General features: G+C 44.6%; 2 protein-coding genes across 4 annotated transcripts in view; one reads left to right on the top strand and one right to left on the bottom strand.

Annotated features, from left to right (window-relative positions):
• The window catches only part of LOC310876220 (ralBP1-associated Eps domain-containing protein 1-like), a 31297-nt gene extending 19628 nt beyond the window's left edge, over positions 1-11669 (top strand). For 2 of the 3 annotated variants that reach the window (XM_083789687.1, XM_083789686.1), the window contains exons 10-19: positions 817-897; positions 2201-2288; positions 4143-4244; positions 4551-4611; positions 5415-5613; positions 5997-6203; positions 6812-6892; positions 7089-7243; positions 7641-7746; positions 9088-11669. In XM_083789687.1, coding sequence (XP_083645813.1) covers positions 817-897; positions 2201-2288; positions 4143-4244; positions 4551-4611; positions 5415-5613; positions 5997-6203; positions 6812-6892; positions 7089-7243; positions 7641-7746; positions 9088-9156 — 1149 coding nt within the window. In that variant the 3' untranslated portion in view covers positions 9157-11669. The remainder of the gene's footprint in view (positions 1-816; positions 898-2200; positions 2289-4142; positions 4245-4550; positions 4612-5414; positions 5614-5996; positions 6204-6811; positions 6893-7088; positions 7244-7640; positions 7747-9087) is intronic. The other variant, XM_083789688.1, reaches the window with a different exon arrangement.
• An 896-nt stretch (positions 11670-12565) lies between these two features.
• Positions 12566-23888, bottom strand: LOC310877299 (clusterin-like). Its single transcript, XM_083791111.1, has 10 exons — positions 23739-23888; positions 19848-20010; positions 18975-19123; positions 18150-18320; positions 16939-17109; positions 16147-16363; positions 15510-15650; positions 14730-14956; positions 14268-14452; positions 12566-13401 (listed from the first exon to the last, which is right to left on the bottom strand). Exons 2-10 carry the CDS (start codon positions 19960-19962, stop codon positions 13389-13391), a joined length of 1389 nt encoding a protein of 462 aa, XP_083647237.1. The 5' UTR covers positions 19963-20010; positions 23739-23888; the 3' UTR covers positions 12566-13388.
• Between the last annotated feature and the right edge of the window lie 1207 nt (positions 23889-25095).

The following is a 25095-nucleotide window of genomic DNA, read 5'->3' as shown; positions in this document are numbered from 1 at the left end:
AAGAGATTACATTTATCCAGTGCAATCAATCTGTAATTCTGAAGGTAGCTGATTGTAGTGACGTATACCACATAATTTGGTGCTTTGTGGCACTAGTATATTACGAGAAAAACCATTGGCTTAGAATTTGGACACTATGTAAAAATCACACCTGTGTGAACCGAGTGGTGCAACTTCTCTCTCTCTCTCTCTCTCTCATTAGCAGGCAGCAGGCACAGCATACCCCTCTCTCTGTTTCTGGCGCCCCCTACTGGTATTAATAAGTCACATATTCGTGTCGTTCCAATTTCACGCATGCGCACAACCCCCTCGTGCTCATGACTACACACATACACACAGGTACACGGACATTGCTGGTTGTAGGAGTGGTTGCACCACTCAAAAAGAACCTGACAAAACCCAAAGCATTCAAAGAGTGGATGTAGGTGGTCACAACCATGTCACCACGCCGGTGACTGACGTCAGCGCTACAGACTGGTGATGTGATAATGTGTGATGTGACTGTGCTTACAGACAGCGCTACAGACTGGTGATGTGATAATGTGTCTGTGACTGTGCTTACAGACAGCGCTACAGACTGGTGATGTGATAATGTGTCTGTGACTGTGCTTACAGACAGCGCTACAGACTGGTGATGTGATAATGTGTCTGTGACTGTGCTTACAGACAGCGCTACAGACTGGTGATGTGATAATGTGTCTGTGACTGTGCTTACAGACAGCGCTACAGACTGGTGATGTGATAATGTGTCTGTGACGTGGCTTGCTGACTGACGTGTTTGTTTGTTTTGTCTCACTGTTGTGTCTGTCCCTGCAGCAGTGGGAAACCTTTAGTGAGCGCTCCTCCAGCTCACAAACTCTGACCCAGTTTGACTCTAACATTGCACCAGCTGACCCTGTAAGTCACATCAGTTAGTATGTAGTATGTAGTATGTAGTATGTAGTATGTAGTATCAGTTAGTACTCTAACATTGCACCAGCTGACCCTGTAAGTCCAATCAGTTAGTATGCATGGTATCTCCATCAATTGACCCATATTAACCCTCTCTGGAGGATCTCCTCTCACCTCTCTCTCTCTCTCTCTGCCTCTAGCTCTCTCCATCACTCTCTCCCTCTTCTACTTTGATTTCATCTCTTTTCTCTCTCTCTCTCTCTCTCTCTCTCTCTCTCGCTCTCACAACCTTTCTTCCTCAGATCCCTCATTGTAATTCTGTCTATGGCATTCACTGCATGGTGTTCTTTTAGATTTGGCTTGCTTAGCTCTATTGGTCACCTTTTCCATGGTGGCACCCAGCAATCGCGTGAAGGGCCTTCCACCGTTTGAATATCCATGTTTTGTATCATTTTGTTGCCAGTGAACAGATTGCATAATGGGTATAATAGCTGAGTGAAGAACAGAGGGGAGTCACAGGCTAACAGTTGGAAAATATGAGTGCATTCTGGAAATAAAGGAGACAGCATTGTAAATGTTGGATCCATCTATTGACCACTTAAAGGTATATTCAGTGATTTCACTCAAAAAACCTTAGGTTTTGTTTTTGGCTGTGGGACCCAGCCTTTCGTCCAATCAGGATAGAGAGTCAAAAACGAAACCTAAGGTTTTTTGACCCCCAGGGGTTAACTGGGGACAGGGAGGAACTCCTTATATGGCCAGCACACTCTATAGTAGGGAGGATTATCACAACAAAACAAAAAAATAAGTGATATTTGAATTAAGTGAAATCACTGAATATACCTTTAAGTCCCATTTACTTTTAGTTAAATAAATTAGTAGTAGCAAAAATAGAAGATCTGCAATGTGTCATAATACGACACGTTGTGAGCTTATAGATATGCTATTTTAAAGATTCTTTTTCAACAAGTGTGCAAATATATAAAACAAATTGCTATGTAGGATCGCAAAGGGTTTATGTGATTAACAAAGAGTGTAGGAGTATTTTTGTTTTTCTAAAAGCAAGCAAGTCACGTTTGAACCTTTTTTGATATATTGTAATTCGTTACAGTACCGTAGGAGAATCATATTGCAAAATATTTCTGCAAACATTCTATTGCCATGCTCTTGGAAAGACTTCAAACTTTGGGTTTTTGTTTAGCTGTTTCCAAAGCCATTCTTGATGTTACAGTCAGTCTGTCTGTCTGTCTGTCCTGTGTCTTACCTTGTGTGTCTCTCTCTGGTCTACCTTAATCCGTCTGTCCTTCAGGACACAGCCATCGTCCACCCAGTGCCCATTCGGATGACTCCCAGTAAGATCCACATGCAGGAGATGGAGCTGAAGAGGACAGGCAGTGGTGAGACAAACTCCTTCCACATACCACATACCACACACACACACACACACACACACACACACACACACACACAGTAGTGTGTGTGTGCGGTGTCCCATCTACCTAAAAAGTATTTTATTAGCCGTTTTAGCCATAATGGTATTCTCAACAAACGCAGTGTTTTAGAAGCGTCACAACCACCACAGTGTTCAAGGTGGAAAGTGAGTCAAAACCCTCAATGCTTGTTGTTTGGTCCTCTAGACCACGCAGGCCCTCCAGTCCACTACTGACCCAGCCTCTGATTGGTCCTCTAGACCACGCAGGCCCTACCAGTCCACTACTGACCCAGCCTCTGATTGGTCCTCTAGACCACGCAGGCCCTACCAGTCCACTACTGACCCAGCCTCTGATTGGTCCTCTAGACCACGCAGGCCCTACCAGTCCACTACTGACCCAGCCTCTGATTCGTCCTCTAGACCACGCAGGCCCTACCAGTCCACTACTGACCCAGCCTCTGATTCGTCCTCTAGACCACGCAGGCCCTACCAGTCCACTACTGACCCAGCCTCTGATTCGTCCTCTAGACCAGCGGTTCCCAAAGTGGGGTCCGCGGACCCCTAGGGGTACGCGACGCATAGCCAGGGGGTACCCAAGCCCCCTCAAAAAAAAAAGGGGGCTTGTGAATCATGGTGTGTGTGTGTGATATGAAATGTCCAGTACCTCCCCAGTGCCTCCCCAAGTGCCACCCCAGTGTCTTCCCTGCAGTGTCTGCCCAGTACCTCCCCAATGTCTCCCCAGTGGCTGCAGTTTCTCCCCAGTGCCTCCCCAGTGCCTTCCCAGTGCCTGCAGTGTCCCCTCAGTGCTTCCCCAGTGCCTCCCCAGTGCCTCCCCAGTGTCCCCCTGAGTGCCTCCCCAGTGTCCCCCCAGTGCCTCCCCAGTGTCCCCCTGAGTGCCTCCCCAGTGTCTCCCCAGTGTCTCCCCAGTGCCTCCCCAGTGCCTCCCCAGTGTCTCCCCAGTGCCTCCCCAGTGTCTCCCCAGTGCCTCCCCAGTGTCTCCCCAGTGTCCCCTCAGTACCTCCCCAGTGCCTCCCCAGTGTCCCCCTGAGTGCCTCCCCATGCTCCCCAGTGTCTCCCCAGTGTCCCCCTGAGTGCCTCCCCATGCTCCCCAGTGTCTCCCCAGTGTCTCCCCAGTGCCTCCCCAGTGTCTCCCCAGTGTCTCCCCAGTGCCTTCCCAGTGCCTCCCCAGTGTCCCCCTGAGTGCCTCCCCAGTGACCAGCCGAGTGCCTCCCCAGTGCCTACCCAGCGTCCCCGAGTGTCTCCCCAGTGCCTCCCCAGTGCCTTCCCAGTGCCTCCCCAGTGTCCCCTCAGTGCCTTCCCAGTGCCTCCCCAGTGTCCACTCAGTGCCTCCCCAGTGTCCCCCTGAGTGCCTCCCCAGTGTCCCCCCCGAGTGCCTCCCCAGTGCCTCCCTGAGTGCCTCCCGAGTGCCTCCCCAGTGTCTCCCCAGTGCCTCCCCAGTGCCTGCCCAGTGTCCCCCCAGTGTCTCCAATAGCAATACAAGAGCAATAATACAAATCAATCTTAATTTATTAATCTTATTCATTAATTATTGAATCAAATTAATTAATTAATCAAAATGTTCGACGCAAGAAGGCCCCAGTGCGGCCTGCGCCCAGCACCATGCCAAAGCTTTTTCCTGCAGGAAACACTGCTTGTGGTTGTAAATATATTGTTATCTGTGTTGCGAGGATGAGGGGGTACCTGGAAAAATAGCTACCCCAAAAGGGGTACCTGGTCCAAAAAAGTTTGGGAACCCCTGCTCTAGACCATGCAGGCCCTACCAGTCCACTACTGACCCAGCCTCTGATTCGTCCTCTAGACCATGCAGGCCCTACCAGTCCACTACTGACCCAGCCTCCAGAGTTGTCTGAAGAAGCCAAACTAGCCGCCTCCATCAAGTTCGTAGCTGCCAACACAGTCGGTGAGTCCCTCAAAGGGATAAATAACCCATTCTGACCTGAGATCAGATTCTAAAAATGTCTGTTTGAAAATTATGCTTGAACAAGCTATGTTTCTATGTCAGTCGTTCTTCGATTTTTCAAAAATAGCTAAAGCATAACATAATGCTAACGCCAAAAGGGGTTCCCGCCCAAAATGGGTTCTTAAGCAAGACCCTGTTTCTTGAGTGTTTGTCGATCATAAGTTGCTGGTTACACAATTGTCTATAAGTTAGCAGGCTGGTTTTCTAATTGCATCTCAACTCTGTGGCCCTGGTTTCTCCATACAGGTGATGGCTACAGCAGTTCAGATTCTTTCACCTCAGACCAAGAGCCCATCACGAGACAAAGGTGAGTGGCTGTTGGAGATCTCTCAATATGCTTGATGCTTCGGATGTCGTCGTGCCAAAACGTAGCCTGGTTAATAAACCAGACTAATATTGCACGGACCGCGGGATATTAGTCTGGGGAGGCTCAGCTTGGATTTCATTTCCAGGGGGCGGGTTGAAACATTTTCTCTTTGACGCAATTGGTCAGAGCTACTGTCAGTCAAAGGTCTCAAGCATTGAAAGTCACTGTACCAAAGCCCGCCCATATTGCATTCCGTGTCCCGATTGGCCGCCCCATTTCTCTGGTGTAGGAAATGGGTGTACAATTGAGCCTCTCCAGACCGTAATCCGCCGGCAGGCAATTTATTTTTTGCCAACGTCTGATTCGGTCTGGTTTATTAACCAGGCTAGCCAAAACGAGCTCTAGCAGTACGTTATCTGCTAAATAAGAGAGGGGAGGATATAGTACAGTGGAAATACTGGCTGTGGACCTTGACAGTACTTCATCATCATGGTTATCATCACAAATCATGGTTATCACGGCTATCCAAAATAGCCGATCAGTGCAACACTGGAGAGCAACCAAACATTAAATTACTTGTCTTTTAGTTGTATACTGGACCTCTTTTCCACTAGTCCCCTGACATTTCATCTAGTTTTTATTTGTTGACAAAATTATCAATATATTTAGTCTCAGTTTTAGTAATCATAGCTTTTTTTTTATTTAGTTTTCGTGGTAGTCGCCGAACATCTTCTGTCATAGTTTTAATCCACAAAATCAACACTGCTACTGTGTGTGTGTGTGTGTGTGTGTGTGCTCCTCAGGTCTCAGTCGGGCACGTCACCGGAGCCTCTGAAGGTGGTGGCTCCACCCCCTCCTCCACCCCGCCCCCACCCCTCGCACTCCCGCTCCTCCTCCTTAGACATGAACCGCAGCTTCAGCGCCGTGCCCACAGCAGGGCAACCAACGCCTGGCACGGTAGCCTACCCCCCCGCTGTACCTCCTAGACCTCTGCCCACACAGGTAAGGTACACACACACACACACACACACACACACAGCCTACCCTCCCGCTGTACCTCCTAGACCTCTGCCCACACAGGTAAGGTACACACACACACACACACACACACACACACACACACACACACACACAGCCTACCCTCCCGCTGTACCTCCTAGACCTCTGCCCACACAGGTAAGGTACACACACACACACACACACACACACACACCGACAAACTTTAATGTTCCACATGTTCCACAACAGAAATTGTGAAATAAACATGATGTGAACAGTAGAACAATTTACTGATGTTTAGTTCCAACACTCTTAATACCCAGAATGTTGCAGAATGCAAGTCGACACCCTGGCAGGTTCTTTTCATTCTCTTTGTCCATCTGTAGATGTCAGGCCCCCACAGCGGACTCAGAGGCGACGTGGAGGGTGTGCCAGGGGCCGGCGTGGCCCTCACCACCACCACCACCACCACCTCCCCCCATCAGATCCCCCAACAGCCCAACTTCGCAGACTTCAGCCAGTTCCAGACGTTTGCCACATCCGAGCAGCCGTCCAGCCTGCCCGAGGTCGACATGCTCAACGAGACTGGACAGGTGGGTGATCACACGGTACACACGGTGCAGCATCCACTATATTTCCTGGTCATCTCTGAGATTGTGGCGTTCAGTTTCACAGCGGGACCTGTTGTCTGCGTTGAGTGTGAGGTCAAGAGATAGCAAAGCAACGTTCAAGTCTTAGTCAGTGTCAGAATATGCAGGGTACAGCCCATACTGTTTAAGTTCAATAATATTATATAATATATTATAATGTATATAATAATATTATATAATATGCAGGGTACAGCCCATACTGTTTAAGTTCAATAATATTATATAATATATTATAATGTATATAATAATATTATATAATATGCAGGGTACAGCCCATACTGTTTAAGTTCAATAATATTATATAATATATTATAATATATATAATAATATTATATAATATGCAGGGTACAGCCCATACTGTTTAAGTTCAATAATATTATCCCCCGTGAAATTAGATACATCCATTTACAATGGATGCCTTTGTTATTCACAGTATGATAAGAATCTGGAAACAAATCAAAACATATTTTTAGGATCAACTCACTATCTTTTCTGCTCCCTATAGCTGATAACCCCTCATTTCTACCATCCCAACGTTGTCCTGTCTTCAGGTGGAAGAGGGAGCCGGTCCTTTGAGAGCAGTCAAGAGTGACAGTCTGGCCGAGGACAGAAGCACAGCCACTGTAAACTCTGTATGTTTCCATTTCCATTCACTCAGTCATATCATACTGTGGTTCAGTGATTCAATGTGTTCAATGATTAACACATATATGTATATCCTTTTCTTCTTTTTTTTTTTAAGTTTTCCATTTAGTCCTTATGCATGACATGGGTAGGATCTACCAGCCCAAATAAACCTAAGCCAACACTGTTTTGTTGTTCCTTCAGGCCAAGGGTTCGTCGGGACCCCTGGCCCCTCCGCCCAAGCCAGTGCGTCGGAGGTTGAAGTCTGAAGACGAACTTCGACCAGAAGACGAGCCGCACGGCCCACAGAAGTCTAACCTCATCGCCGCCGTCCTGGCCACTCAACCTTCCATCAGCAGGTACACAACTCTACAGCCATCACTGGAAGTTGTGAAATCCTTATATTCAATAATCAAGCAACGGCGAATGCTGGGTGATCATTCATCACATACCCATAAACGTCTTTATTCACAAAGACTACTACAAATTATAGCTGCAACTGCGATGGGTGTACATCTGGGTGCAAGGGTGCAGTACTTAGTTCAGACTAGTCATTGGTCCGACAAACGACAACCTACCTCAAACCCTAACCACAAGCACGGGAGCAGCGCGTGTTCGAGCGGTTCCCGCATGTCGGACTAATGCTTCGTCGGAATTACGTGCGGATCCCGTAGATCTTTGGCATGGTGTTATGAAACATAGAGTATCCTGTGAGATTGGTGATGTGTGTAATGTGGCTGTGTGTTTTCATCTCAGGTCAGTAGGGAAGGATAAGAAATCCATCCAAGCATCCATCAGGAGAAACAAGGAGACCAACACAGTTCTGGCACGACTCAACAGTGAACTGCAACAACAACTGAAGGTACAATGGATGGACACACACACACACACACACACTAGAGATGCAACGATACTGATTTTTCAATTCCGATCCGATATATTAATTTAGAAATTTCCCCATATCCGATATTTGCCGATCCGATATTTGCTGTAGGCTACATAGCAAAACAAATGAATACAAAAAAATTCAAAGAGGGGATGTTTATGGTTAAGTGTTTAACCTGTAAAAATAAGAATATGAACTGTTTAACCTGTAAACCTTAAGGGAATGGCAACCTGTTAATTAATACTATGGATTATTATTATGTGCAAAGGTACATTTTTACCCCTAAAGTGATGCCTGCATGTAACCTGTTAATTCATTCTATGGTTTATTATTAATAATAATAATAATAATTATTATTATTATTGCTATATACACGTGGTACCTTTTTACCCCTAATGCGATGCCGGGAATCAGCTCCGCTTTCATGTGACAAAAGCCCTGAGCCTTACCGACAGAACTCGGGGAGAAAAGAAATACCTCAGGACGTTTGTTATGGTGCTAGCTGGTGTTGTGTTGCTACTTTAGTTTGCAAACTCTGTCTGTCTTAAGAATTGCACTACACTTACAATCTGAATCAGTGTTTGAGCTTCTGACAACAATGTCATGGTTTGATAACTGAGCCAATTATATAAAGACGGATTTTACCGCGACGACGACGTGCTTATTCTTCATCATCATCGTCGTCGTCACAGCAGCATTTTTTTCAATGGCAATAATAAAGTTACAAAGATTGAATCACATAGCGCTAAACAGCACGTGTGTGCAGTAAATATATAGCAGAAGAATAGATTACAAGAGCAATCTCATCAACAATGTCAGAACGCAGCTATAGATGATAGGCTCCACCACACAACTGAACTGAGCATGCAGTGATTTGACTGATCCGTCATCATCCGTGCGATGACGGGTAAACTTTATACTTTTATTACTGTTAAGTCTGTAAGTGATTCCATTCTCTTGCATATTGCACCTTAGTGGGGCTTTTTTCTATAGTCTCTGTTTGCAGTCTGTACATACTGGAGGTTGGATTCGCTCACTGCACTCTCTGTGCAGGACGGACTGTAAACATTAAACACGTGTCCCCCCCTCCTGTATCGGAGCGTGTATCGGTGTATCAAATCCGATCTCCGATACATTAATTAAGCTGGATCGGAGGCCGATACCGATATAATATCGGATCGGTTGCATCTCTAACACACACACACACACACACAATCTACTGTACCATTTTAGTTGCATGTGGATTAATTCCTTATTAATGGTCATTACACACAATAGACTCATTGGTGCCAAACCATGTGTTATTGTCATTGTCAGGACCTGCTGGAGGAGAGGATATCCCTTGAGGTTCAACTGGAGCAGCTCAGACCTTTCTCCCATCTGTAACCTGTGTATGTTTTTGACTGAAGCAAAGTGCACGCAGGGGGGCTTCTGTTGTACCCTGCTTTTCTCTGGAGACTTGACCTGCCATGGCCGTACTGCTGAGACAGACACACACACACACACACACACACACACACACTATACGCATATCAATGGCAAGCAGTGTGAGCATACCGTAGTCCAGTGGTTCTCAAAGTGGGGTCCAGGGACCCTCAGGGTACCTTGAGGGGATTCTATATGGACCCTTACAGGTCTGTAACTCGAGTCTACAGATGCAACCAAATTGGTCCATCTGTACACTCTGAGTTACGGGGGTCCTTGAAATGAAAAGGTTTGAGAACCAGTGCTGGAGTCTTACCACTGCTGTAGTCCTACCAGGGAGAGTGTGGTGGGGCAGGTGGATGTTACATACTTTGGCACTTTTTTGTTTTCCTTAAGAAATGCAAGCAGTTTGGACCACGGGCTGACTGTGATGCAGTCAGTTTGGACCACGGGCTGACTGTGATGCAGTCGGGAGTGTTTTAAGACCGCCATCCCACCGCTACTGTGGTCTGAGCCGGCCCACACTGCTGCTGTTTGAAGACTGAAAAAGAGAGGCATAGAGATTGTGTTATGTGTTATGCGTGCATCTGTGACTGTGCCTATGTCCCTGTCTGTTGGGGGGTGTGTGTGTGTGTGTGTGTGTGTCTTCCCCTCCATTTCTTCTTGTGTACATGATTTTGTGAGCGGTTGGTGTGTGCGTGCGTGTAAACGGTATAAGACAGGTGACATTTACATAGACGGCACGTAATGGAACGAGTGTCCTCTCCTGTCTTCATTCTGTTCAGTAGTAATGTTACAGTGTTTGGAATCGGTCCGTTTAGATTGACTGAACCTCCTAACGAGTGACTGAACGTAGTAGCTCATGCTCTCTACCTGGCCAATTTTCACTACCACCAACAACTAAACAGATCTTCCAGCTTTTCTTGACAATTTGAACACAACTCGGAGGATCAAACATTTGTCCGTAACACCCTGGCGTTCCTACCTTGGGCGTGTCATTATAGACGAACATTTCCTCCCCAAAAATCAGAAATGTTCAAAAAAATAGCAAATGTACAAGCTCATGAGCAATGCAATGCTTTGTGATGTTGTAGATCTGCTATTGCAAATTGCTAAAGTTATTTAGCACCAGATTTCCTATTTTACGAACTTTGTACTTGACTTTCTTTCATTCGTCTAGTCCATTGAGAAGCAGAGAAACCCACCATTTCCACTGTTCCTGGCTTTAATCTTGTACTGACAGACTTCAAGACACTAGATCAGTGGTCTTCAACAGGGGCTCCGGGACCCTTAGGCAGTCCTCGGAGGTACTACAGTGGATATATACAGGATATTTGTTTTTTACATTAACCACTTGAATCCTAGGATCTCTATTCAACCGAAAATAGCAGATTTACAAGCTCACAACGCAAGGCGTTGTGCACATGTAAATATATTTCTGGCAAAGATGTTTGGTGTAGGGGGAAAAAGAGCATCGGGCATAATCTGCCAGTCTTGGCTCTCTCTTGATGCCTGTCAAAAATCCCCCTCATTGGACCTTGGATGAAGCCTGCAGACCTACCAAATGGACACCAGTCAACTGAAGCGGAGACCTGAATGACCCAACTGCACTTTGAACTTTGAACCCCAGTTGACCCCCCCCCCCCTGTCTCCTTTCATGTCTGTCCTCCTTTCCCCTGGTGTTGTTAACCCACACATCATCATCCCCTGTCTCCTGTATTCAGCAAATGGTTGCTTTAAGAAGGAAGAAAAATAACGTGAACCACTAGAAGTTTTTGTTTTTAATTTTCATAGTATAACTTGAGAACTAGTTTGAAGAGGTTTTTGTGCCGCTTACCTTTAAAATGATCTCTTATCGCTGTCCCCTTTTGTATCTTCATCGTATATTCTTCTATGTTTCTGGAGGTTCCTGTTTGTGGTTTTGTTCTTTGGAAGAACCTTGTCCTCGAAAAGCCTTACTTTCCCCCAATCGGCATTCAGGTTTCCATGGTGACTGACTGACCTCTTTCTTCCTCATTGTTGTACCAAGGCTCGCCTTCTTTTTCTGCTGTCCAGAATGATGATGTAATTGGGGTGTAAGTGTGTGTGTGTGTGTGTGTGTGTGTGTCTGTGTGTGTTGGATTGTTTTCAGACCTGGAGGAAATACTGTTCATATCCCCTTTAAATCCTTCTGTTTTCGATTGATCGATCTTTCCTGGCACAGTGCAACCTATGAAATCATCCCCAGTCCCAATCAATCAAAACGGTGTGTTTGATGGGAGATTGACTATTGTTTGCTGCCAGGTCTGTGTTGTATATTGTATGATACACACTTTTGAACTCATATGTAAATTTGCATTAATTGCTGACTAACGGCGAAAGAATATTCTATTTAATTCCTTCTCTCTTGGCTGTGGGATCCTAGATGTTTAACTGCATGGATGTATCTCTGCAGAGTCAACTAGCAGCTGTGTGATTTTTACACAAAAATAAAAAACGGCACAATATTTTAAATGCGCTCTCTGAACAGTTTTTCCTTTATTGGGAGTTTGAGGAGCAGCTGCCTTTGTTCATCAATATTTGTCTCCACCAGGCCGAAGGCATGGGGGGAGAGTATGTTTTGCACTCCGTCCGTCAGTCCGTGTGTGTGTGTGTGTCCGTGAGCAGCTAATCTCGGCCACCGTTAACCCGGTCGATGCCAAATTTTGCACACACACTCCCTGGATGCCAACGATGAACCTCTGCCCCAAACTTTCCAGAACGGCCTGTTATAGCGCCACCAGGAGGCCGCTTTGTGCAAAACAAGTTTTTGTACAGTACACCTACAGATTTTGTCCAAACATCACGCAAATTGGTACACAGTCTCTCTAGAGCCATTCAACGAAACCGGTCTTTCAGATTTCTCAGACTCCATCCTGATTGGTTAAGATTGGCTTCCAAAGTTCACAGGAGTGCTCAGTTTCAAACAAAATGCTGCAAATCATGAACACATCGCGTGATTTCCATGAAATTGTGCACCCACATTCCCACTAGGCCGAGGACGAAATGCCACATGAACAATTTCAACTCAGCTTCAAGGTGGCGCTATAACTGGCCGAAAAGTGTTTTTACCTCTAACTGCACGGATCTGTGGATAACTTTGTATGCCAACTCCCTAGTTTACTTTTGTTGCCCTTTTATCCAACCACCAGATGAAGGCAAGCTGCAATGTCCTACATTCCTATCCTGGTGGAGACCTGTGCCCAGAAGGGCACTTTTTCTAGTTATGATTTGAAATAATTATGCAGTGAGTGAAACATAGATGTGTAGAGGTTCATTACATTACAGAGAATACTAGTTTCTATTTGTTAACTAACAGATCTCACACACACACACACAGGCATAGGTTTGAGCAGTTTTTAATCACTATGCATTGTTTCATTGCTCGACTGTACTCCATACAGAAGGATTCAAAGCAATGCTGACTAAACAATTACAGAAATGTCTTCTATATTAGAGCAAATGCTAACTCAACCTTTTAGTCTCTAAAACGGCAAGCTAATTTTACATCACATTAATACATGTCAAAGAGAAATGCTCAATTTACTACTTACACAGATATGTGTGATCAACAAAAGTGGTAACTACAATAGTTTACTTTCCCGTTTGCATCTTTGCAACAAGACCATTTTACTCCATTCACAACTAATGGTTTTGATGTCAAAGATGATTTTAGGGAACTCTGGTACACAAGCTCATTCTATTTTCCCATTGGAGACCTCACAAAGACATGAAGCAGGATGAGGATTTAGTATTTTCCCTGATTTATTGTTCTAGAATGGTCACCTAAACCTAAAGGATCTTTATTTTATCTACAAAGGGTCAATGTGATTAGCTGAACCACATGAGGTCTCAATGTGAAGTAGGACTACATATTTAATCCTCCAGCAGGTCAAAATTTGTAGCTGAAATGTGTGTCTTTTTGTGTGTCATTTGTGCAAAGACTGTTGGACCATACAGTAGAACTGAGAGACCGTCCAGTATCTAGGTGAGCTCTGGTTAACAATTTCCAACAGAATCCCAGGATTTGCTGCAGGAGTTTCATGGTGTGCTGTGGGTTTTAAGGGTTTGCCACAGGGCGTTCAGGTGGGTTTAGGCGTTGTTCAGTTGTACTTTACTCAGACTTGGATTAATCCGAGACATTCTATTGTCAGCAGGCTGTGGAGAAGCTGGCTTTACTTGACCACTCTACAGAGGGGGAGAAAAAAGGAAATTTAATTAATTAGATTTTTATATTCATACAGTACACACACAGTGATCTTCTTTATTTATCTGGTGAGTGTCCAAGGCTTTGTCCAACTACAACAAATCATTACGCTGTCTTAGCTGTAACTGTCTCTACAACACTGTCCTAAAATAGCATAATCTTCTCAGTCACTTAAACAATCACAGTGGTGTACAAGATAAGCAAATGTGCCTTGCTGCCTTCCTTATCTTTTCTTGTTTCTTCATTCAACTGCTGTTGAACCAGTCTTCAAATGTATCATAGCAGTAAAAGAACTCCAACCACTAAACCAAGTTAAAAGCTCTCTTATTAAAACATAGTAGATGCCATATCCATTGTAATAGCATTGTTGTAAGACCTGATCCTTCCATGTTGACAATTGTGAGTTGTTCTTGATAGAAACGGTAGCGGAAATGCCCCCAAAAATGGCATAAGACGATTGAGTAACAGAAAAGGTTCGCTACTCTCAACTGACATGCAAGAGGGTATGCGCATGCATAAAGTGAATGGCAGATCGAGTGGCAAACTGAGTGACAAAGTTAACGTTGTTTAAAGTCATTTAATGCAATCAAATATAACTTTTCTGTTTGGATGAATGGGCTGTTAAGGCCAGAAAGTAGTTTTTTGCCACTCAGTAGGCATTCCTGCATAACTTCCGGGTATGATGATGATGTCACGCGCATACCCTCTATCACGGATAAAACACCTCTGAAATGTAACTAATGCCTCATGCCTGATCTATACTTTGTTGAGCACACCGAAGTCCATCCGAGTACAAGTGAGGCTTAACGTCGCATCAGAATGTCGGCCCTCCCAGAGGGACACTCACATGGAGGTCTCTTTGTAGCGGTCGAGAGCCTCCTGGGCCACCACCTCGGAGAACTTTGGGTCGGACCAGGGGATGTCACCAGGCACGGTGATGGTCATGGGAGGTGAGTCAAAGATCTTCACCGACACATTGGTCTCCTCTGGAGTCTGCCCATCGCCTTTCTTCTCTGTGTCCCTGCAAAGAACCTGCATGCGGAAGAGAGACGTTTAGTTATTCAGCCATGTCTGTCAACTAACTGATCTCGGCTCATGTTTTCACACATGGAAGGCCTGCCAGATGGCCGTCCAACAGGCAAACTGTCACCAACCTAGGCAGACGCCTAGGTAGACTAATTAAGTACTCTCACACACTGCATTGTAATCCATCCAATAAAAATGCCCTTTAAAGCAACATCAATGTGTGTTGTACATAGTTTAGCATCAGTTATATGAGTCATTGCGGGCAGAGTGACAGTCTGCATACCGTCTCAATGTGCAACATGCCATCCTTGGTCTTGGTGCTGTTGGCCAATGCTGACACCCAGCCAAACTGCCTGTTGAACAGGTCCAGGATGGAGGAGGTGTTGAGCATCTCCTCCTCGAACCTCCTCAACATGGTGGTGTACTCCTGGGTGAAGCGCTCAGCCATGGCCAGGGCCTCCTCTAGCTGTTCCTTCAGGGGCCCCTCCAGGGGGTTCCTGCCTGAACAGTCTGGGGTTAAGAGACACAATAGAAATATTGATTGATTGAATAGTTTATTAGACAGAATGTATAAACTGCAACAGAGTACAGTCAGTCCAAAAGAGTGATAGCACCAAAGAAACTCCTTGCGATCTGACTGAACTAGTTCTGACATAGGAAAGAGCACATATTGGCCTTAAGGAATCATTTGTAAAAGATTGTTTTAAACAAATAATACATTACACTGTCTCCGTTGTGCATCTTTCCCGCTCTCCAGTTTGCTCATAACATTAGTGTGTTATCACTAAGGCGCTCTGCTCCGCTGCGGTGTTTATATTATGTCTATGGTTGAGAGTGTGGCCTCGGCATTGTAGACTTCCGCCGTGTCTGTGTCATAGCTTAGGAGGCAGCCAATCATGACTAGCTTGCTACTATGCAATTGGCTGGCGGCGATTAGGCGGCTCCCATTGGCTTAATAGGCAGCAAGGAGGCCATTGATGACTAGGTCACTTACTTTTCATGAGCTTTCATTAGTCAGGTTTCACCTGACAAATCAAGAAAATGCACAGGAAAATCATCGCACCAATATGTTGGATTTCTTTGCATTTCTGGCATTCATTGCGGAGCTTGATGCAGCCAGCTGAGTTGCGGCGGATCTCCCGGCACGTCATCTTGCCGCCGCCAAAAGGCCTGGTGATCACCACATCCTCGTTCACACTGCCGTCTGATATGAGACACACAAAAATGATTTAGTTTCAACCACATGGCACTGGCAACACTGGCATCTGTATTTTGGGAATGTCAAAAGATATTTGGCAAATCTACAACCAGATTTACAATATCTCCATTAACATTATCCAAATTAACACCGAATTCTTTAATCATTTTCCTTGTCTTTATGGGCACACTTGTGAAAGCTGCATGCTTTTATTGTGAAGGCAAAAGTTTCTGAATGTTCACGGTTCTCACAGCCTGCATATCTCTGCGTGCTGATCGTAGCTGTAGCTGATCTACAAGCTCACAACGTGCCGCCGACGCAACACGTTGTTGGCATGTAGATCAGCCATTTTCAGCACGGAACACGTTTTACGACGAGCAATGAATCGGGCATCGACTGCGCTTCACTGGTGGCCCGATATGGACACATTACCTCCTCAACGCAAAAATAACTAACTACGCTATTGGAAGCAAATTGGAAGAAAATCTGTTAGGAAACATACCTTCATTGGTGGGTGTTTCCATTTCTTGGTCCATATCCATCATTGAGCCAAACAGGTTCCTGGCCATGCCCATCATGGGGAAGAATAGGCTGTGGAAGCCAGACTGTGGCTCCTGCAGTGGGACAGGCCTATCCAGCCCCCACGGGCTCATGGGCAGGTGGAACGGGCCAGGGAACATGCCTGTAGGAGGGTGAATGGTCTGCATGTGGTTGAACACCTGAGAGAGACGATGGAAGACATCTTGTGAAGTTAATTCGGGCAGATCTACTGACATACTATGCAAGTCCACATATCATACGCTGTTGTGGCAATCAGCTGATCATTTGGGAGTATTTAAGCTCACCTAAGGCTGCAATCTTCCCGAAAACTAGAGTTCTGAACAGGCCCACCTGTCCATTCAAACTCTAGACGGGCCTGCCCCAAAGTTATTAGTGCTGCCGTGACTGGCAGCCGGCGAAACCGGCCCAAAAATTAAGGCCCGGCCCTACCTGGGCCCTCATCAAACCCTGTACACTCAAGAGAATGTCCCCGCTACCACCCTTAGATCTCCATATACTGTACTGACCTGTTCTGACATTCCATATGTTGATCTGATCTCATCAAATCCTGTACACTCAAGACATGGCCAATACAGAATGAATTCTATGTTGATCCCCATGCCAAAGTGCCAGCGCTCGCCCAGCAATCTGCCGTCAACGAGGCGGATGCGTGCACGCGACCTCACCCTTTAGAGCGAAGTCGCTTCTCGCCCACAGGTGTCTTTTATGTTTACTGTGCTGGAGTATCCAGTACCTTCATGCTGTCGAGGAAGATGCTGTCCACACTGTCAGCCACCACAGAGTATTTGTCCTCCAGGTTGTGGAACTGCTCTGTCTGTCTCTGGCCCTCTCTCTCCAACACGTCCATGTTCTCCCCGTTCACCCAGATAGAGAATGGAGATGTCCTGTTCAACACCTCCTCCAACTGGAGACGGTAGGAGGTTAGGATGGGGCAAAGGAAGCAAGGAGATACGGTAAGTATGTATGCAGTATGTACGCAGTTATAATCTTTTTGTGCAGTACATTCACATTACATTCACACACAGCGGAGGCAACCTTGCAAGGTAGCAGTTTAGGGATCAGTGTCTTGCTCAAGGACACAGCCAGGAAGAGCCAATGAACTGGGAACATTCCGGTCCTCAAGCGGCTGTACCTCCTGGGCCACAGCCATATAATCATATTTTGCTGTGCTACATATGTTGCAAACATAACACTATAAAATAACACTGCCTCTGTGCCGTGTTAGCTTTATTTTGTGTGCAGGAAAGAGCATTCCATTCCATTGAGGCCACAGTGCAGAAAGATCAAGATAATAACAATAAAGCCTCTTATGTGGTATAAGTAAGCCAAGGTGTCTAATTGGAGCCCAACCGATGCCACATTTTTGCTATGCTGATCCTGATTTTGGAGAGTCCTAGCCCACTGATTATTGATGTTTGATTAACTTTTATTGTCTCCACCAGGCCGAAGGCATGGGGAGAGAATATGTTTTGTACCACTGGCTTGATCGCAGCCATACTTTGCGCACACACTCCCTGAATGCCACAGCTGTACCTCTGCCCCAAGGTCTTTTCTTATAGCGCCACCAGGAGGCCGCTTTGTGCAAAACAATTTTTTGGACAGTACACCTACATATTTTGTGCAAACATCAAGCAAATTGGTACACAGTCTCTCTAGAGCCATTCAACGAAACGGGTCTTTCAGATTTTTCAGACTCCATCCTGATTGGCTAAGATTGGCTACCAAAGTTTTCTCACTTGTACTGGTTTCCCACAGTGCTGTCCCCCCCCCCCCCCCCACCACCACCACCCACTGCAATTGCAATTGTTGTTCTGCTTTGTTTATAGTCTGGTTATGTTTAAAAAATACTTGGAAAGAGAAAGAAAGTTTAGAGTTAGGGTTACAATGAAGAACACATCCAGAGTACGGTGCGTGCGTGTGTTTGTGTTAAGGTTGTGTCCTGACCTGACGTCCAACCAGGCCAGCGCCACTGCTGCAGGTTCTGGAATAATATTTGATGCAGGTATTCTTCAGGCAGGGCTTACACTCCTCCCATAGAGCCTGCATGGTCTCATTGCACACCTCCTCCTCCTGCTCCAGCTTGGACTCCATCTGCTGAGCCTTACGCATGGCCTCCTGCACAGAGGAGGAGAGAGAGAAGGTAAAGGTACCATGTCTGTTGCCTATTTGGATCTGATTGATTATATTTTTCTCATATGCACTTCCCATTGCAGTCAGAACTGCAGCATCACTCCCAATCTTCCGCCGTAGTCTGAAAACCCACCTTTTCAGACTCCATCATGGCCCATAGCACTTACCCCACCCCCTTAGATAGCATTTCGGTAGACTTAGATAGCATTTGATAGACTTATAGCATGTTATGTAGACAGCACTATAATTGCATTGTATATAGTCATAGCACGCCATAGTACATATGTATAGCATAGTAGTATAGATATATAGTTTATATGTATAGTCTCATAATATAGATATTCCACTGTTACTTTCTTAGCTTACGCATGTTTCATGATAAATGCTTTTATGTGATGTATTCCCATGCTTTTTTGTTCCTGCTTAATGTAAGTCGCTCTGGATTAAGAGCGTCTGCTAAATGCCTAAATTGTAAATTGTAAATTTTAGTAAGCAAATAATAAGCCTGTATTTTGTCTTAAATTACAGATTCCATCTGCAAGTAACCATGTAATAAGTGGGATGATGTACAGCGAACCAGTCATTGTTGATTAGGTTTCTAACTAATCTCTCTTGTCTCCTCTCCTCTCCTCCTTGTACCTCCTTCATTATCTTGGTCTTCTCCAGGTCTTCGAGGAACTTCTTGTGGTCATCAGAGGACTTCTCCATGACGTTCTTCATCTCCTTCACTCCATTGATGGCGTTCTCTATCTGCTTGTCCAGATACTTCACACCCAGCTCAGAGATCTCTGCGGGGAAAGAAATCGGAATACACGGTAGGTTATGTGCTGCGTGTGTGTGGGACTGTGTGGCATTGTTTGTAATAGTGTCACATATAGTGTCTGGATAATGCTGGATAAACCATGACCGAGACAAATAAACTATCTATCTAGTGTCCTCGTGACAGATTTCCATAGATGGAGAACATGCAGAGCTAAACTCACTAATATCCTGGTTGCCTGTATTCCCCAGTCACCCGTTATCCCTAAACCAGTGGTTCCCAACACTGGTCCATTGGGGACCTCTCAGGTGCCACTGGTTTTGTGCACGTGTTACAAGTTTTCCAAATCGCACTATAGTTAACCCATTAAGACCTGAGACCAGATTCTACAAATGTCAGGGGTTCTAAAACTTCTTCATGTCAAGGACTCCCAGAATGTATTTGGCCACAGACCCCCCCCCCCCCCATCTCAGAATATTCTGTTCTAAGGACCTCCAGAAGCAAAGTTTTGAGGTCAAATGTTCGCTGTGAAAGAATATTTATTCAAAGATTTGTGCCATATTTTCAAGATTTTTCAAAAAATAGCAGATCTACAAGCTCATAATGTGGCACCAAGTACTGCACTATGAGCTTGTAGATCTGCTATTTATAGTGGGTTAAAGTGATTAAAAGCTATGGTGACACAGATGCATTTCAGGTCTTAATGGATACATTATACACTTCCATATTTTACCGCGTGCCCGAGAACTTACGGTTGAGGTCTTCTTTAGAGGGAGGCAGGATACAGTTGACGGAGGCCAGGGTCAGCGCCACCACAGCCAGAGACTTCATTGTCTTCCTCCTCATCATCATCATCATCATCAGCATCCTCTCTGACTAGATCGGGGCCAGCAGGCAATGCAGATGAATGGAAAGCTGAGAAACACGGAGACGTAAGTAAAGTAAAGCGAATGCAATTGCCTATACGTGCATGTGCATTCATGTGGCACGCATGTGCCCACAAACCATCGCCCTTTAATAATAGAGATGTTGTTGAAATTATGACCGCTATCCGATCGATCGCCGTATATTTATATTTAACTCATTGAGGAGCATTATTTTTAGACCCCATATGGCCAATTTTGATATGCATCTCTACCCATTATGTTGTGTAATTAATTATACATGTGTAGAAATATATAATAAGGTTTGCCACAGAGAGAGATGACCCAAGCTGGACACACACACACACACGCACACACACATTTAAAAGAGAACAGTATGGCAGGAAACAAAGCAAAGACTTTAGGTCGGTCTGGCCTTCATACTGGGACGGTATCAGGATTGGTTTTCAGAGCAGTGGGCGTACACCATAGGTCTGTTTTCTCCGCCGTCAAAGCCTTAATTTATATTTCTCCATATGTATTAGCAAGTGCAGATCTCTCATCGTCTTGCTATGAGAGTGAGCTCATCCCTTTCAACCTATTGACCTTGGTGTTATTGTAATGTCACCATGTCTCCACTGGAGGGGGTGTGGATAGCATCCATGATAAACCCTGCAGAGCTATGCAGTCATTGCAGTAACTCATAACCATAATCTCATCTCTGCTGCACACGGCACAGTTTTCCTATATAGTTATATTTTGTCATTTGTGTTTTTATTTTTTGACAGGACAGAAGAGAGAGGGAGAGAGTGGGAGTTTTACAAGCCCCATAAATTCAAACACATGACAAAACTATGCTTGTGTTGTGCTTGTGCAACTCTGCATTGCACAAATTAACAAAGAACACCAGATGGGCCCTTGAATTTCTCTGCAGCCTATACCCTCCTGGATTTAATATTTGGGAAGTGGTGTAAAGGCAGACAGAACAAAATAGGGAGATATATATATACACAGGATATCATCTGACAGATTAGATCACATTCTGTCCTGTGGAATGGAATGGAGAGATCTGCTTGTCATGGAACTCTCTCTCTCTCTCTCTCTCTCTCTCTCTCTCTGTCTCTGTTGATTATTTCTACCTCATAAATGAATCCCCTAGAAGTCTAGATGCATGGGATCTCAAAATGTGTAAGCCTTGCAACTTATGTGACCAAAGACAGTGGCTCAATATGTATTAATAGCATTTTGATAACCTGCACCCTCCCACTGCACACTGTCCCAGTTTCCAATGCCCCATTTTAAGCTGTTTAGAAAATGTAATTGTAATGTAATCTCATACATGTTTGTGTAGCTTATGTTGTGAAAAATACTCCCTGTGCTAAAACAGTGTTCAGTTGGTTCAAAATGGCATTAGCCACTTAATCACTCTATACTGTCCTTGCTGTCAAAACAAGCCTCCTCTTTCTGTACGGACCAGGCCAGTGTCCTTCCGCTGTACCAGCGCCAGTGGAACTCAACTCATGCTGGGCAGGAAGAAAATGTCCCAATTCTGTCCTAAATGGCTTGTGGTTCAAGGATGATGCATTGGCTGTACAATGAGGTTAGCTCCCGTGTGACAGTTAACTGGTAAACCAGGCGGTGAACTGTAACATGCAGTGTAAATTTAGGAGCAACCCTTAGGAGGATTCACAAAACGTTTTCTTCATTGCCCTTTTATTGTGCTAATACAGAATGGGTGGAAGAGAGGGCAGCAGTTAGTCAACTTGGAGGACAAAGAGAAAGAGTTTACTTAAGAGTGCAAAGAATGAAGAACTACTGAGAGAGAGAGAGAGCAGGGGGTGACAATGACTCGCGTATGTTCAGCTAAATAAAGTACGCCTACTCACTTTTCAATCAATCAATTCCTTCTTCCGCATCCGTTCTCAATTTCTCTTTTTTTGGACAGTCATGCCAACAAAGCATCTTTAAAATGTATATTAGCTGACGGATACAGCAAGGGAGAGATAGAAACCAGCACATGGACAGAGGCATAGACAGAATGGTACAGTTGGTATTGGCTGTTTGCGTAATTCCAGCAGCAGGGGTCTTGGTTACACAAGGAAAAGAATGCTAGCATTTCCCTGCCATAACCAGGCAACACTGTTCCAATCCAGATGTTGACCATGTGCAATTGTGCACGTACAAGAACAGCAAGCAGGTCGAGAACCAAAAACAGTGAGTTTGGTTTTGACTGACAAGTTGACAACATTTAAAGCAAAACTCAGGTCTCATTATGAACCTAATGTTCAATTGCTAACAATTTAAATGACAATAATAGTTATAATAATGATTGAAACACAGCTACATTTTAAAGATGCCTCTTCTGTGGGCTATGGTACAGAACCTACAGATGTCTCAGAGCACTGGCTTAAAAGTCTACCATATCCGGCATTTATGATTTAAGTCTGACACTGGGGGTAAGACAAATGTTAGCTGGTAGCTGGTTCACAAAGACTCCTAGAGCTCTAAAGTAGGACATCCACTCCACAGGGTGCTTGACCTTGGCATATTAGAGCGGATTTCTTCCGTGTTAAAGCCTTTCTGATGGAGCAAAATATTGTTATGTAAGGATCAGAGACCTGTGACATTGAATTGATTTCTCTCTTCTACACAATCGGCTGGAGTCAGGGTTAATTTTACTCAGGGATTGCAATAGACTAAACACACTGTAACTGTGCTTCATATATTTGATATTGCTTCTTTGTCTTAGTTTTTTCCGACTATTTCCCGTTAGGGGGTCGCCAGCGCCATCTCTTCCTGTCCTCTGGAAGAGGATGCCAATAATTGAGTCTCAAGACAGACTACCAATAGATCTGGCTTGAGAGTCTACCAATAATCAATACTGAACTTTGATCAGACAAAACAACAATTTGCTTGTAATAACTCTTAATCACACTGAAAAATGTGTGTTGTGTAAATACCGGTAGTTCAAATCTGTAATGGCATATCAATTGCTTCACAATGAGAGATGATGTTGGCTCATGAAATGCATAAAACATAATCCCTATTTCACCGTTTTAAACTAGAAACTATATCATTAAGAAATCACACTGTCTGTCTATATAAATCAAGCTGCAATTCAGTCACTGTTATTGAAGTAGCTGCAGAAAGGAATATGACTGAATTATATATTGCATTGCACAAACAATTGTGTGCTTTAAGAAGAAAGATCTGTATAAACATGCAAATCTTAAACTTCTTCCCTGTGCTGTGCTAATTAAGTTTGGTTCTTCAATGGTCTGTGAAGAAATGATACTCAATGTTTTTAACATTAAGTCTCAAATACGTGTGTTTAAAAACCAAAATTGCAGTGACATATCCCTTTAATGTTTAATCCAGTTGTTGTGGTCCTGACCACTGGGCTGCACCCACACCCATGAGTAAGCAATAACAGCTGTCACGCACAGACATGAGGTCAGTGTTTGCGCACTAGCAAAGACATGTTTACATCGTTGAGAACTAATTCAAAGTGCAGTTCACAGCACAAGAACTGAGCGCACATGTATAAAGATCTATTCTATTGTGCACTGCTGAATTCCATTAAAAACTATGTTTACATTTATTTGTAAAAACGCACAGATGCAATTGCATTATTTTCACTATCGGCTAGAAAAACAAGAACACAAGCTGTGCACTGCCCGCTGTGCACTCGCAATGAAGAACATTAAGGTTAATGTGACGTCAACATCCTCACACATCAACATGAAAAAGACCGCAACTATCCTCCACACACGCACTCACCTCTCCAAGGTCCGTGTTTCTTCTCCACAGTGGGTGGACGCGCTGTTTGCTTGTCTCCCGCTAGGGTTTTTATAGTGGCGGTGCGGGTGGGGGGGGGGGGGGGGGTGTGTACTGTGTAGTGTGTGAGTCACTGTGAGAATGACACCGCTGTGCTGCTGGAGCAGGATGGAGGACTTTTCCAGAAGTTGTGTAATTTATGGCTCAGAGTCAGCGGTCAAGGCTGCAGGGCTGCGGCACGTCCACCAGAGGGCAGGTGCGGCCTTTGTTTGGCTCGTGAATACTGAATAGGTTTATAGCCAGGTAACCCCCTCTCTCGACTCTCTGTGTCTCAGATGTCTCGGTGTAGTTGGCAGAGGTCTGTTTCCACCTCATTTTATCTGTTCTCTCTTGGGAGTCAGGTCTGCCTGCATGGTGATAGCTTCTCTCCATGAAGAGGCTATTTTCACTCAATCTGTACATATAGTATTTCCTTTGTTCTAGATCAGTCAGTTAAGGTATTCTGTTGAGGGACAAAAGGCATTCCAATTTGCTATGGGTTTTTGTTGATTCTTTCCAAGTTTCCATTGTGTGATAGTTTTCTTATTGGTTTCTCATTTGGTTTGGTGACTCTGCTTTTGTTTGGCTTTGAGTCCCTGAACTGCCATTATAATATTTAAATACTCTCTTTTGAAATTTGATGATTAGTGGATCGATCTTGTCTCACCAGGTTGAAGACATGGCCGCAACCTTGCAAATCTCTGGAACTGTTGGCCCGGTCTATATGCTATCAAACAGGATGCATTATTTGGTGTTTTCCATTTGGATACAGAGAGAGGATTTGTATAACTCTGCATGTGTATGATGTGTAGGATAAGTCTAAAAGAAAAACAATACCAGCACTCGCGTAGTATCCTGGAAGGATTAAAGCTTTATTTTATTTCCCCCCAGCAGCAAACAACAGTAAGGACATTTCGGCCCGAGAGCCTTCTTCAGCTTAAATCTCTCTCTGGCCGAAATGTCCTTACTGTTGTTTGCTGCTGGGGGGAAATAAAATAAAGCCTTAATCCTTCCAGGATACTACGGGAGTGCTGGTATTATTTTCTTTAAGACTGTATCTTCCAGAACCGTGGTGTGATTAAACAAAATGAAGGATGGGTGGAACTAAAAGCTACTGAGTCATATAGCCTACAGGATTGTCTACAGATTGTGAAACAGATTATTGGAGAACAGTTTGCTTTGACTAGAGGCATTTGGACTGCACAAACAAGTAGTTTACCATAAAGTTGGTGAGTCAGTGTGTCTGTTTTTTTTAGTTCATGTTTATAATTTATATACAAAAGCATGTGCAGTATGCATGCACTTAGACTCAGTATATGGC

Source organism: Protomyctophum parallelum (genome assembly GCF_964188405.1).
Source record: "Protomyctophum parallelum genome assembly, chromosome: 19".
In the NCBI taxonomy this organism is placed as follows: Eukaryota; Metazoa; Chordata; class Actinopteri; order Myctophiformes; family Myctophidae; genus Protomyctophum; species Protomyctophum parallelum.
The sequence above is the reverse complement of the archived record's forward strand: the minus strand, read 5'-3'. Positions and strand labels throughout refer to the sequence as shown.

What these genes read in the sequence shown, in the direction of transcription:
- LOC310877299 (XM_083791111.1), bottom strand. Translation starts at nt 19,962, where the DNA reads ATGCTGATGATGATGATGATGATGAGGAGGAAGACAATGAAGTCTCTG. An exon ending in CTCTAAAGAAGACCTCAACC is followed by an intron (nt 19,124 to 19,847) that starts GTAAGTTCTCGG and finishes CTTTCCCCGCAG; the next exon opens with AGATCTCTGAGCTGGGTGTG. An exon ending in CTGGCCTGGTTGGACGTCAG is followed by an intron (nt 17,110 to 18,149) that starts GTCAGGACACAA and finishes TACCGTCTCCAG; the next exon opens with TTGGAGGAGGTGTTGAACAG.